The following is a 14,181-nucleotide window of genomic DNA, read 5'->3' on the forward strand; positions in this document are numbered from 1 at the left end:
TGCCAGGTTTGAAAGTATGACCGGTCCATACCAGTCGGCGGATCAGATAAAAAATCATAAAAATATCCTTGGAGGTAGTAAAAAAAATCGCAGTTAATAAATGCACAGTAAATATTATATTATTAGATAAGGCTAAAAAAAGATAAATTTCTAAATTCCGAATCTTTCAAGGAATTCACCCCTCCGCCCCCGCCTTCTATAAATGCCTCTCCTATTCTCCTCAATGGAAATCTCTCTCCCTCTCTCTCTCTCTCTCTCTCTCTCTCTCTCTCGTTGGTCTCTGGTTCTCTGCTCGGATCTCCCTGAGCTTTCTGATCGCTTGGATCCTAGGGTTTTCTCGGAATTCTAGCTTTTGTGCGGTTGATTTTGGGGGAGCGAGGTTGATTTTGAGAGGGGTGGGAGACTGTTTGGTGGAGGCCATAGCGAGGAGAGAGGGGTGGGCGGGCTGGTGTCGAGCTGGTGGTGTCGGTGGGAGGAATGTCGCGGGTTTAATCTGTGGTGGGGCGAGTTTTTGTTCGATTCGGTTGGAGCTTTGGAGGGGGGAGGTTTAGCGGCGTGTGAGGAAAGATGCAGCAAGATCAGCGCAAGAAGGTCTTTGTTAATTCATCTCTCTCTTTCTCTCTCTCTCTCTCTGTGCGTGCGTGCTGTTTTTGTATGGGTTCTGGAACATGAGATCTTGGTTAAGCTTGATTCTTCGTTTGGTTGCTGAGAGATTTAAGGGGAAAGACCGAAAGTTGAATTTTCGACCTATGAGTTTTTAACCATATGCATTAAGAAATGATTAACTAAGGAAGTTGAAATTTGAACTATGGAGCTTTTCACCCCGATCTGTTGCTGGGAAATGATTGGTAGGAAGAGATTTTGAACGTTTGGATTTTCATTTTTCAAAACCTGAGGAATCAAAAGATCGAGCAAAATTTCCCTTCATTCTCCATTTTTGGGTAGTCAAAACTGCCCCAAAAAAAGATAGGTAGTTGTACCAATTTTTTTTCCCCCTCACTTCTCTTTGGGGAAAAGGGTGCTCCGTTAAGATGTCTAGGTTTGGATAGATTGAAGAAATATAGAAATTGAAATTTTGAATTTTTTGATCTGTCATTATGTGCGAAGAAAACAAAGTTTGGTGCGACTACCTCTTTTTTTATTTATTTTATTTTTCTGAAGTTATATTCTCTTAAATGAGACATAATAAGATGAGAAGAGAATTTTTCACGCTGTGTTTGGGAATATGGATTTCAATCTTGAATTTAGATTTGTGCGTATTTCGACAAAACTAAGTACAACTTTGTATTGTCTTTTACCCACACACATTCAAATCTAAGGTCTGAATTCAACTCCTAAACATGGGGTAAGAGAATTTTTTTTTCATTTCTCCTTATTTCTTTCCAGCCAACAGAGCGTTTGGGATGCTATCTTAGTGTTATGATGATTAGAGTGGCTTTATGGCTGTTACATGGTTGTCTTTAACAGGCCAATTTTGGTCGGATGTATATTTTATCTTGTTTATTGCTTCAATCTTTTTGAGGTCTCTTCTGCTGATAGTTCACTTTATTTGTATTCGTTTGATATTTTTATTGTGCTTGAGTAATTGCTTATGAATTTAACTGACTTGCTTCTACTATTGCTTTCTTAATTTATTTTTCTCTTATTTCTTGCTGTTGATATGCAATTCAATGAGGCAAATTTAATCTCTAGTCTCTCTGTGATGCTGAACTATTATAAACTCCGTGCTCTTGACATCACTTGGAGCTTAATTCAGTTTTTTGGAGTGATCGTTGTTCATGGTTTCATTTTTACATATCATGGCCTTTACACTTTATTCTTTTCAAGTAAAGCTTAAACAGTATCAGTGGCTATGTTGATAGGGAATACAGACACATTGATGGAAATAGGAGGTATTATTTTGTAGAGGATTAATAATCATGTTGGAGATGAGATAAAATTGCAGAGAGGCCATGAGATTCAAATACTCTTGTACACAATATGATTAAATAAAATTGTGGAGAGCCATGAGATTCAAATACTTTTGTATTATAGAGAAGATTATACGATGAGTTCTTTGGTGAAATTAGGCCCTAATTTTAAAGATATGAAAAAATGTAATTCTCTATTCACCTGGAGCTATAATTTTTTTGAAACGATTTAATGGATAGAGTTTTTGGGTTTGTGACTTTGATGTTTGAAAATTTTTTCCTGACCATTAAAGAGTGAAAGTTTTCTTTGTTAATTTTTGTTTCCTCATTCTGTAATTGGTTCTTGATTTCTCATAGAAAGGACTAAGTTACATCTTCCTGCCTCTTTGTACTCCGTCAATAAAGTTATCTTCATATGGCAATGGCTGAATTTGTTTGTTTTGTAATGTGAAGTTTGGATGCTGCTGGCCATTTACTTTTTTCAGTTTCTTTGAGTTTTGCCTGCATGGGGCTCGTGTATAGTCTTGAGTTATTACTATTTCAAACAGGTTTACCTGAGCTTGCCAATGTATCAAGTGTTGCTTATCTGCTCTCTCTATCTCTTTCCCTCTCAGGGGAGTGCAAATGCATGTTGAATAATTTTGATTGCTCATTCTTGGCTTCATCTTACAGAGTCTGAAAGAGGTGGAGTTCTTCACTGAGTATGGGGATGCCAATAGATACAAAATTATTGAAGTTATTGGGAAGGGAAGCTATGGGGTGGTTTGTGCAGCAATTGACACACATAGTGGGGGAAAAGTTGCAATCAAGAAAATCAACAACATTTTTGAGCACACGTCTGATGCTCTTAGAATCCTGCGTGAAATAAAGTTGCTCAGGCTCTTGCGGCATCCTGATATTGTGGAAATCAAAAGCATCATGCTACCGCCCTCAAAAAGAGATTTCAAAGACATTTATGTTGTTTTTGAGCTCATGGAGTCTGATTTACACCAAGTTATCAAGGCTAATGATGACTTGACGCGTGAACACCATCAATTTTTTCTTTACCAGCTTCTTCGTGCGTTGAAATATATGCACACTGGTAATTATTGCTTTACATGATTCTCATCTAATACCGTTATGTCTTTAGTAATACACTTGGTAATGCTGTGGTCTTCCTAAGTTGCAGCATTACACTTTGGGTCCCAAACTTTGTTAATGTTGGCAACCTCTCTCTCTCTCTCTCTCTGAGATATATTCTTTTGCTTCCTCTTATTTTATGTTTGCAGCAAATGTTTACCATCGGGATCTTAAACCAAAGAATATATTAGCCAATGCAAATTGCAAACTGAAAATTTGTGACTTTGGATTAGCAAGAGTTGCATTTAGTGATGCTCCCACAACAGTATGCTGGACGGTATGTTATTCAAAAGCCATTTTATAAGTATATACTTTAGCCGTAATTCACTTATTTTATTTCCCTTAGGGCTCTGGTTGTTGTTTTTTGCCCCTCAGATTTCCATGTTTGTGATTGTGTTAACAATATTCCCCTGGTGTTCCTTTTAATGTACCTTGCAGGACTATGTTGCTACGAGATGGTACAGGGCTCCAGAATTATGCGGATCATTTTTCACTAAGGTATGGTTGGCCTCCAATTGTTGGTGTGTTTTTTTTCATTTCAGATCCAATGACAGCATGATTGGAGCATGGTATGTGATCCATGGATCAAAGTTTGGCACAATTTTTTGTGGTTTATTGGGGTTTTGTGCCTGTAAGCTAGAATGACTGAATAACTATTAAGTATCACTAGGATTTCATGCAACATCATGGCCTTTCTTGTTTGTACATTCATTTGTATGTTTCCTTGTTATTCTTTTCTACTATTGCTGATTTCAGACATTGCAGTAGTGTGGTTAGGGAACCCATTTTTTTCAACTGTAGAATATGCTTTGAATCTTACTCCCTTCAACAGATTAAACAAAAAGTGAATCAAAAGAAATTAACTTGGGGTGATGAATTGAAATAATGACATGCAGTCATGCACTGATAGATCCGTAATTTTAAGTGAGGAATTCTGATTTGCATTTGTAAACTTTCCGAAATGACTGATCTTGCACCCTTTAATGGATTAAATAAAATGATTTGAAAAGAAATTTAAAAATATGATTTAAAAATAAATTAACTCTACATCTGGTGTCTCTGCACATCCAATTTCCCTACCATCAAAATACTCCTATTCTCCTTCGGAATTTGTGTATGAGGGTAATTGGGTAAATAGAAAGTTCCAGTAAAAAAAAATTGTTTAAGATTTCAACCTGCAAATTTCAGTTGATCACTTCCTCATCCTATTCTTTCTTGTAACCTTTTGTGCATGCATTGCATGTGTCACCACATCTAGAGTTGGACAAATTAAATTGAATGAAGCCCTTGTGCCCTTGAAATGATAACTTTTTTGCTGGATTAAAGGATGTTTGGTTTATTTTTACTCTTCAAATCAGTTTAGTGATATACATTCCTGGTTTTAAGGGTTACATCAGCGTCACAGATTTTTGTAATAGTATCTTGGTGGTCTGCTAGCTAAGTTTCCATTGTGGCTTTCCTTTTGGTTTATTTTTACTCTACAAATCAGTTTTATGAAATAATTCCTGGTTTTAAGGGTTACAATTTGGATGCCACAGATTTTTGTAGTAGTACCTTGATGGTAAACGTATTTTTGCAAAGTTCCCATTGTGGCTTTCCTAGGAAATCTTATAACTAGCCTTATAACCTACTGTAACGGTCTTGGGTCAAACTCAGGTGAGGTATTGTCCATTTTGGTCCACTAGCCTTATGGGTTTGTTCTATGAGAGACATCTTACATAGTTGGAGCCCAAACCAACCTTATAAGTTTAAAATTTCCCTAGTACACATCTGAAGTGGGACTGTGAAATTCTCTTGTCTAATCTCTAACGTCCTCGTCAAAGTGCATCCAACACTCCAAGCAAGGTCCCACCTGATAGTACTCTAAGGTGGCTCTTATACTGAATGCAACAATCTTGGGCGCAACTTCGGTGAGATATTGTTCACTTTGGGCCACTAGCCTCACGGGTTTGTTCTATAAAAGACACCAACGATCATGCATTCCCTCATGTTCTTCTTTCCCTTTGCATGTCCTTGTGTGCCCCCATCCTACTGATGATTCTCAGCTGTTGAGAATGAGCAAAGCATCTCAAGCTGTATTATGATGCCCTCTGGAATCATTGCTAAATTTGAACTTCGCAAAAATTGTTAAGTTCAAAATATGTCCTTTCTTGTGTTGCTACATTTCCATAAGAAACATTATCCTCATTTCAGCTATATTTCACTTATGAACATTTTTTTATGTTCAACCACCCAACATCTGTTACTTTAAAGCACGACTGACCCTATCATCCATATTTGTGCATATCTCTGTCTGTAATTCTGTATGTGTGTGTGTGTTACATCCATGCATGGAATGCACATGCATATGTACTAGCTCTTCCTCTCATGAGCATTGGTGTTGCAAGTGAGTAATTTGACTCTTGTTATTTCATTCTAATATTTGCATTTTTCAATTAGATTTATTGTTTATTTTAATGATAGTAGATACTTTTAAGAGTTTTAGCAAATGCAGGAGGGTTAACTTAAATTATACATTTTTAATGGTATTTCTTCTTAATCTATCATTTATTAACTATTACCTTCATTTTGATTTTTTAACCAAGTGTGTGTGTGTGTAATTGATGTTTTTGATTGGTAGTCATAAGAAATGATCAAATTTTGATAATGTTGAAGTTAAACGATTGATAATAAATTAATGAAAATCTTTTAACTATAAAAAATCAATTTTAATGCTTTGCAACAGAAACAAAAACTCCTCAATTGGTATAGAAAGTTTCAGTGCAAAAATTTTTCTTATTCAAATCTTCATATTTATTATATATTTAAGTTTTTTTTTTTTTCGTTTTGTTTTGGATAAATTTTATTTCATTTTTAGAATGTTCATCTTATTTTCAAATGGCAGGGATATTTATGTCCACAATATGATATTATTTTAGTGTTATTTGGATATTAATTTTTTTTTTCATGATACATTTAAATGTAATATTATAATATTTATAATTTATTTTTTTGTCACCAAAGCTTTTCATTTTTTCAAATTTTAAAAAAATTGTAAAAAAAACAAATAATTAATAGTCTTTGCAACATAAATAATAACTCCTCAATTGGTATAGAAAGTTTCAGTGCAAAAATTTTTCTAATTCAAATCTTCATATTTATTATATATTTAAGTTTTTCTTTTTTTTTTTGTTTTGTTTTGGATGAACTTTATTTCATTTTTAGAATGTTCGTCTTATTTTCAATTGGCAGGGATATTTTTGTCCACAATATGATATTATTTTAGTGTTACATGGATGTTCATTTTTTTGTCACCAAGGCTCTTCATTTTTTCAAATTTTAAAAAAATTATAAAAAAAAAAAATTAATAGTATAAGGTTATTTGGGATAATTGTAGTGATATTTTGGGATAATTATGAGTAGTTATAGGGGATAAATTTGACATAATTATAAGGGTATTTGGGGATAGTTATGGGTTGTTAGAGGAGCATTTTGGAATAATTATTGATAGTTATAAGGATAAATTTGACATTTTTGAAAGATGACACGAAAGGGAGAATCCCCATTATGGTATTAGAGATGTAATGCATTTAAATATAATATTGTATACTATTTTTTTTGGTATCCTTGTCATGTTTTATAATATGTTATCTAATTTTGATTTACTTATTTAGGTCTTGTTGCATTTTATATTTTCATGATTTGTTGCATCATTGTATTTGTGTTGTATGACAGCAATAATGTATCTCTGTCCATACTTTATAATTACAAATAAAATTTATTTTTATGAAAATAACTTTGAATATTCATATTTTAACTTATGAACTTGATTAGGATAAAAAATTCTAAATTATACTAGAATTATCGATTATATATTAATAAAATTATTCACTTGCAATCACGTGTGACTCACATGACATATGTACTAGTATAGTTAGTTTGATAGGTACGCATGGGTTGCATAGCATAATAGAAACGCTTATCCACCTATTCCAAGCCATCCCTGGTTCTACAGGCAACTAGATATGCTTGAGTTGTGTTGTAGCTTTTCTTGTGTCGTTCATCACTCATTTGAGCTTGGTGTAGCTGTCAACCATATTTAATGGTCCAGGTGAAAATTTTGTCTGTTAGATTTTAACAGATGTTGGATGTTAGTCTTCTTAAATTCTGTTGTTTCAAAGTGGTTGAACTGGTGGTCAGATCAGCCGATTCTGATTTATTCTTAAGAAAACAGTTCTTGTCACTGACCATAACTATACCTTTTCCTTTTCCTTATTTTTATTCTCCACTTTTTTTCCCCATGTTTTTATTAACCATGTCAAATGGTAAATATCCTGCTGCCAAACAATCCCCAAAAAGTTGAACAAGTGTTTAACTTTGCTGGCATATTTGAAATTGTTAGTGTCGCTGATATGAGCTGAAAATTGCATTTATTTGTGTATGGAATGTATTCTAGTGCTTTAAAGTAAGTAGTAATGCCTAGATTAAAATAATTCTTGTTCAGGGAGGAATATTGAACTCTCCTGGAAGTTGAAATTTCTCTTTCAGGCAACTTTGTCAGGTGTGTGTGTTTTTCTGGAATGGTTTAATTGCAGTGTGACCTTCAGTTATTGTAGATAAGCTGAATTCTTTTCCCTGGTTTGCAGTATACGCCCGCAATCGATATTTGGAGTATTGGCTGCATTTTTGCTGAGGTATTGACAGGAAAGCCACTCTTTCCTGGTAAAAGTGTTGTTCACCAGTTAGATTTGATCACTGATCTTCTTGGGACACCATCATCTGACACCATTTTGGGAGTATGACATGTTACTCAATTTATTATTATTTTTTTTAATATCAATTTTTTTCCAAGCTCTGGGTATTCAAGTTTTCTGTTTAACTGCTGCAGATTCGAAATGAGAAGGCAAGGAAATATTTGACTGAGATGAGGAAAAAACATCCTGTGCCATTTGTACAAAAATTTCCAAATGCAGATCCTTCAGCAGTTAGACTGCTGGAAAGGCTTTTAGCATTTGACCCGAAGGATCGGCCAACTGCTGAGCAGGTCTGTACATTGTCTCTCTGTTTGTTCCTAAGATTTGAATTTCAATGTTATGATACATAGGAGATACCTTGCATCTTGTCTGATTTTTTGAACTGGAACTATGTATGTATTCTTTTTTGTTTTTTCTTGACCATAAATGCTTGGTTAAAATTCTTTTCTCATATAACTAGACCGAATTTTTTATCGAGTGCTGATTTTGGTTTTCGTATTATCAGGCATTGGCTGATCCTTACTTTAAGGGCCTTTCTAAGGTTGAGAGAGAACCTTCATGTCAGCCTATCTCAAAGTTAGAGTTTGAGTTTGAGAGGCGAAGGCTGGCAAAAGAGGATATCAGGGAATTAATATTCCGAGAGATCCTGGAATACCATCCGAAGTTACTCAAAGAGTACATGAATGGAACTGAAGGCCCACATTTTCTTTACCCAAGGTCCTAAATGCTTCTTTCTGGCACTTTTTTATGTGTTATTTTTCATTTTTTTTTTTTCTAAAAACAATCCGTTAACTTGTGTATTTTTGTATGCAGTGCTATTGATCAATTCAGAAAGCAGTTTATTCATCTCCAGGAAAATGGTGGTAAAAATGGACCTGTCATTCCACCAGCTAGAAAGCATGTGTCTCTTCCAAGGTAAACTTGGTTAAGTTTCTTATGAATTGTAAGTGTTAGTGTCTACATGGTTGTTGCATTGTTATGGGTGTGATGCTATATTTTTGAGGCACCTTTTATGCACACATACTTATCCCAACCCTCCCACCCACCTACCAAATGCGCCCTTCTATTAACCTCTTTTACAGATGCTCATTCCCCACTTTAGACTTCGCAAAATGGATAAAAATCCGTTAATCTGAACTGAATCCAACCCGCTTAAATTGACTCATAACCAATCTGCCCAGAATATGTTTTGAATTTTTTTTATCTGCCTCTAAATGAGTGGGTTGGCAGATTCAGGACTCTTTACGATGGATATCCGCCTATCTGCTAACTACTAATGTTTAAATTCTTTGATAATTCGATATGCTCATGCTTATTATCAAATCAATTAACTTAAACTCTATTGGCTAAGGCTTAGTCCCACTCAACTCTTGCACTATTATATGTAATCTCTAGGTCTACCCAATTGCTCATATTCAAACTTAAGCCTAAATAATCAGTGTTCTTGTAATCAAAATAAAAGTCTCTAAATTCATGCTCTGAAAAAAAATATATATATAATTTTATGATTTGTTATTAAAATTTCAATAAATTACCAAATTAAAATTTTAAAAACAAGTTCAGTTATTATGTTATAAAATAAATTGTTCTTTGGATGGTAAAAAAATTATATTAGGGATGAGAATGACGGATTGTCCGCCATCCGCCATGGATTATCCGATTCGAACCGTCATAAATCCGCAACTTAAATGAGTTGGATATGGATTATAATATTCTCACCCAATAATCCGCCTAATCCATCACGGATTATTTGATCCGATCCGCTTTACCAGGTCTACGGCCCCCTAGCTCATTTATTTTTTATCCTCATCTACAAATCTCTTTTTTCTGATTATTCCAGTGTGTGTGATTTCCCTGTCATTGTTTCCAGGTCTACAGTGCACTCAGCTACAATACCCCCAAAAGAACAAAATCTGGCTTTGTTTAATGAACGGCAAATTGCAGGTGAAGCATGTAATGAGAACTCCAGAGTTACGTATGCCATTCATGGTAATATGTTGAAGCCTTCCCGGCCACCACCAAGAGTGCCAACAGGTTTGAATTTTTTTAAATTTATTTTAATGCACCATTTTTTTTAAAAAAATAAAATTTTTGAGTGGGGGCTTTATTGCAGCCAATTTCAACTGTTATTCTTGCTGTCAAGTGGGAGTTGTTATTCATTCTCAGGGTTCTGTGAGTCGGTTATTACGTGCTTGCATTTTGCAAATTGGTAATATGTTATGTATAGATATTGGTAATATGTTATGTGTAGATATTTGGTGGTTAAATATGTTAGACGAGCTCGTGTACGAACAGAGGATTTTTGAAGCCATTCTTAGAATCACTCTCCCCTTCTATTTTGTGGGTTTAGATTTTGTGAAACGGCAATCTTAAAAAAACTGGTACTTAGTAGTTATGCTTTGGGTCCATCATTTAGGCCAAGCCTAATTTAAAGTTTGATTGGTGCAATTTTCAATGCCCTTGCCATTCACATTATTGGATCATTATGTGCAGGACTGATTTGGCTGTGTTTTATGTCTTTCTTGTGTTCAGCAAAACCAGGTCGAGTTGTGGGACCAGTTTTACCGGTTGAGAACAGAAAAAACATAAAAGAAGCATACGATGGAAGGATGTTTATGAGAAATGGGGTCCTTCCAACCCAGGTTGCATCTGCACATTGTTTTCTCAGGAGCAACACTCTGAATCCGGAGAGTTTTGGGACAGAGACGGGGAATGATGCCTCCGAAAGCAAGCCAGTCCATAGCTTGGCTATGGACATGAAGGCAAATCTGTACTACCAAAACCAGGTGAAGCCAGGCCAGCTAAATGAGCGAATTGCAATCGACGCAAAACTGATACAGGCGCAATCTCAGTTCGGCGCAGTTGGTGCCGCAGCCGTTGCTGTTGCTGCTCACAGAACAGTGGGGGCTGCTGCTGCCGTTCAGTTGGGAATGTCTTAAAAATCTTTTTGTGGTAAAAAGGGTTAGGTAGATGAAGGGTTGGGGGAAGTGGGGGAGAGGAATTTAGCCCATTCTTTCGTATTAGTAATTATGTCCCTGTAAAATTGTAGAAATTGACATGATTTAATTTATAACTTAATAAAAATGACCATTATTATTTCATTGATTTATTAGTTTGTTGAGGAATGCCCACCTCACCTTCCCTTTTCAAATGCAGAGAATAATTTTCTATTTATGAATTTTCTCAATCAGTAAAATTCAAGTGTTCATCCGGGAGGGTTCCTTCCCTTAAACTGTTGTGAAAAATCAGAGGAAATTAACGGCTTATTTAGAGCTTGAAAAGTGTTTTTAAATTTTTTTTAGTATTTTTAGCTATCAAGAAAAGTTAAAAATAAATAAATATTAAATTAATGAATATTTTATTTTAAAAATTTTAATTTATATCAAATTTGTAATTTTTAATAATATTTGCTATAGAGAGAATGTGTAATGGTAGAAATTTTTTTTCTTATTTACTTTTTTATTCTCTAAACAAAATCTTTAAATTCAAATAGATTTTATAATTAACAAATAATAATAATTAAATAAAAATTTTGTTGTTTAATATTTATTATTTATTTATTTTTATTTTTTTCTTAATAATCTAAAATTTAGTTATTTTTTGTTTTTTGTTTTGGTTTCTGAAAGTAAAGAAAATTCACAATGGGCTAAGGTTGGCTCCTTTGCCGGATTTGAATTATATGGAATTGTATAATTTACTTTTTTTCATGTAATTAAGTAAAAAGAAAAATAAAATTATACAAAATAAATTAATAAAATTTTGATTTTTCGTTGTTACTAATATTTATTTTACCAACTTTAAGCTTATTCACGCCAAATTCATTTCAAAATAGTTTTTCAACTTACATATGATTTTAAATTTATATAAGTTTTTTTTTATAGTCAATTATGAGATGATGAATTTTTATATGATTTATAAGTCCATATATGTTATGTAAATAAAATTATACAATAAAAGTATGTGTACAAAATTTATTCATTATCTTATTCTAAATTAAGAACTACTATTATAGAGCATCATAAAAATTAATATTTATTTATTAAATTAAACTCTACATATAGTATAAGGTCGCACATTATGAAGAAAGGCTATTTTATTGAAAGTTAATCAAAATTATACTTTCAAAAATAAAATATATCATGTGTTTGAGAATTGAGAGCGTGAATTTCAAATTTTAGATTTGAATTTGAACAAATTTCAATATAATTTTATATTACATCTTTTGTAAATTTAATATAAATCTAAATCCAATACCTACCTAAACATAGAGTATTCCTATGATAATGTAAATATAATTATTTTATATTTTTTTTGTGAAATTAATAAATAGTTTGATATAATTATGGATTATTAACTTAAAAAGATCAGGGGATTAGTGGACCTTTCTTAGAAAAATAGGAGTTGGTGGAATGAGTTACAACACGTAAAAAATTAGCGAATAGAGTCAAATCTTTTAGAAAATTTACTAGGCTTTTGCAACTTTAATCCATTTCTCATTTAGAACAAATTCAAGTGTGGAAATTAAGGTCGGATTAGTTGATCCACTAGGGCTTCATTGATTGCTAAAAAAGTTTGCATATTACTTCTAAATTATTTTATGTTGACTATACATTTGAATTTTGAAGGTATACTGAAAAACAATAATCACTTGATGATTAATGTATAGGCCCATAATAATTATTGGTGAGTAACAATTTTATATTTAAGTAGCCATGGGCACACACTATGTGCACGTTGCACGGACCATGACTCTTTATTTTTTGAAATTTTTAAAAATAATAAAAAATTAAATAGTGTAAGGGCATTTTGAGATAATTGTCGATACTTATAGGAATATTTTAGGATAATTATGAGTAATTATAGAGATAAATTTGATATAATTATAAATGTTATGTAATAATGATGGATGTCCCCACGTCAACCATGGATGCTCCATTCCAAACTACAATCAGCTTGCAATTCCATAAGAAGATGTGAAGATGCCTTGAAGGTCATGCAGGCATGCATCCTATGGTTGGCTACATTTATTGGTAGCTAGCTGTATGATGGCTATATATAGACTCCCCCTCCCACACAACTATATTCTGCAAGAGAAGGAGACGTAGAAAAGGCAAAAAAGAAGCCGAGAGATAGGAGAGGGAAAGGAGAGACATAAAAAGGAAAGTAGGAGAGATAATTTTGTATAAAGTTGATACCATATCATATTATAATTCCTCATAAAATAGTGAAACTTTAAATCAATCTGCTCGTGGAGTAGGTATATTCGAACCATGTAAAATCTTTATCTCTTTCTCGTCTCTATTTATTTTCTTGCATATTTTATAACACGTTATCAGCATGAGACTCTAACCAACTTTGTTATTTCTTATTTAATTTATTTATTTTTTGTAAGTTTTATTTCACAAAAAATATAATATTCTCTAGAAGAGAATATGCCTTTTAAAGTTTAAAGAGTACCAATCTCCAGAAGAGATGGTAAGATAGACCTCCTGAAGAGGAAATATATTTTATATCTTATCTACATATTTAATCTCCCGAAGAGATAGACCATTTGAAGAGGTTATATATCTAATCTTCAGAAGAAATGGTAAATATTTACCTCCCGAATAGGGTATATTTTTAACCTCCCGAAGAGGGTATATTTTTACCTCTCGAAGAGAAATTCAAATCGACCTCCTAAAGAGGTGAAACATTTTTCCTCCAAATGAGGTAGTGTGTATATATATATATATTTGATTACATAGGAACTCCAGCCACCAACGAGCCCTTTGGACCCCTTGGTGCAGCACCAAAACTATGTATCAGCATCCTCCGCCCTCAGGTCTCGCTGATCAAGGTAAAATCCGAAATGAGGTAGTATATTTAACCTTTAGAAGAGGTGGTAAATTATTACCTAATTTAATATTATAAATTGGAATCATACTCCTAAAGAGTATAAATTGAGAAAAATAATATAATATTCCTGAAGAAACATATTTAAGTACCCCGGTAGGGTGGAAATAATATTATATCATTATCTCAATTTTATTTCAGTTTTTGCATTTTGTTTTCTAAATTGCCTTATTATTGTTAATTTATTCAGATGCTGAAAATTCCTATTTCAGTTTTTACATTTTATTTTCTAAATTGTCTTATTATTGCTAATTTTTTTAGATGTTAAACCTAAGCAAAGTTGAATTTGCTCTTCTTGATATCAAATACAACAATTATTTATCTTGGATTCTTGATGCTATCCATCTAAATGCAATGAACTTGGGAATAACTATTTTAGATGGAAATACCGCATCCCTGCAGAATCACACAAAAGCTATTATCTTCCTCCGTCATCATTTAGATGAAAAATTAAAGACTGAATACCTCATTGTTAAAGACCCACTTATCCTATGAAAAAATTTAAAGGATAAATTTGACCACAAAAA

At 33.1% G+C, this 14,181-nt stretch overlaps 1 protein-coding gene across 1 annotated transcript; it reads left to right on the forward strand.

The window, feature by feature from the left end:
* The first annotated feature begins 150 nt into the window (after nucleotides 1-150).
* On the forward strand, nucleotides 151-10,863 carry LOC131154397 (mitogen-activated protein kinase 19-like). Its single transcript, XM_058107133.1, has 10 exons — nucleotides 151-591; nucleotides 2,583-2,991; nucleotides 3,179-3,306; nucleotides 3,468-3,527; nucleotides 7,655-7,804; nucleotides 7,897-8,052; nucleotides 8,268-8,479; nucleotides 8,576-8,677; nucleotides 9,633-9,796; nucleotides 10,295-10,863. The coding sequence occupies exons 1-10, from the start codon at nucleotides 568-570 to the stop codon at nucleotides 10,699-10,701; spliced, it is 1,812 nt and encodes a 603-aa protein (XP_057963116.1). The 5' UTR covers nucleotides 151-567; the 3' UTR covers nucleotides 10,702-10,863.
* Nucleotides 10,864-14,181: the final 3,318 nt, after the last annotated feature.

The sequence above is a fragment of the Malania oleifera genome, chromosome 1 (assembly GCF_029873635.1).
Source record: "Malania oleifera isolate guangnan ecotype guangnan chromosome 1, ASM2987363v1, whole genome shotgun sequence".
Lineage (NCBI taxonomy): Eukaryota > Viridiplantae > Streptophyta > Magnoliopsida > Santalales > Ximeniaceae > Malania > Malania oleifera.

Excerpts from the sequence above, each read along its gene's own strand:
- LOC131154397 (XM_058107133.1), top strand. The coding sequence starts at position 568 with ATGCAGCAAGATCAGCGCAAGAAG. Across the intron at positions 8,053-8,267 it reads ATCGGCCAACTGCTGAGCAG|GCATTGGCTGATCCTTACTT; the intron begins GTCTGTACATTG and ends TCGTATTATCAG. Across the intron at positions 9,797-10,294 it reads ACCACCAAGAGTGCCAACAG|CAAAACCAGGTCGAGTTGTG; the intron begins GTTTGAATTTTT and ends TCTTGTGTTCAG.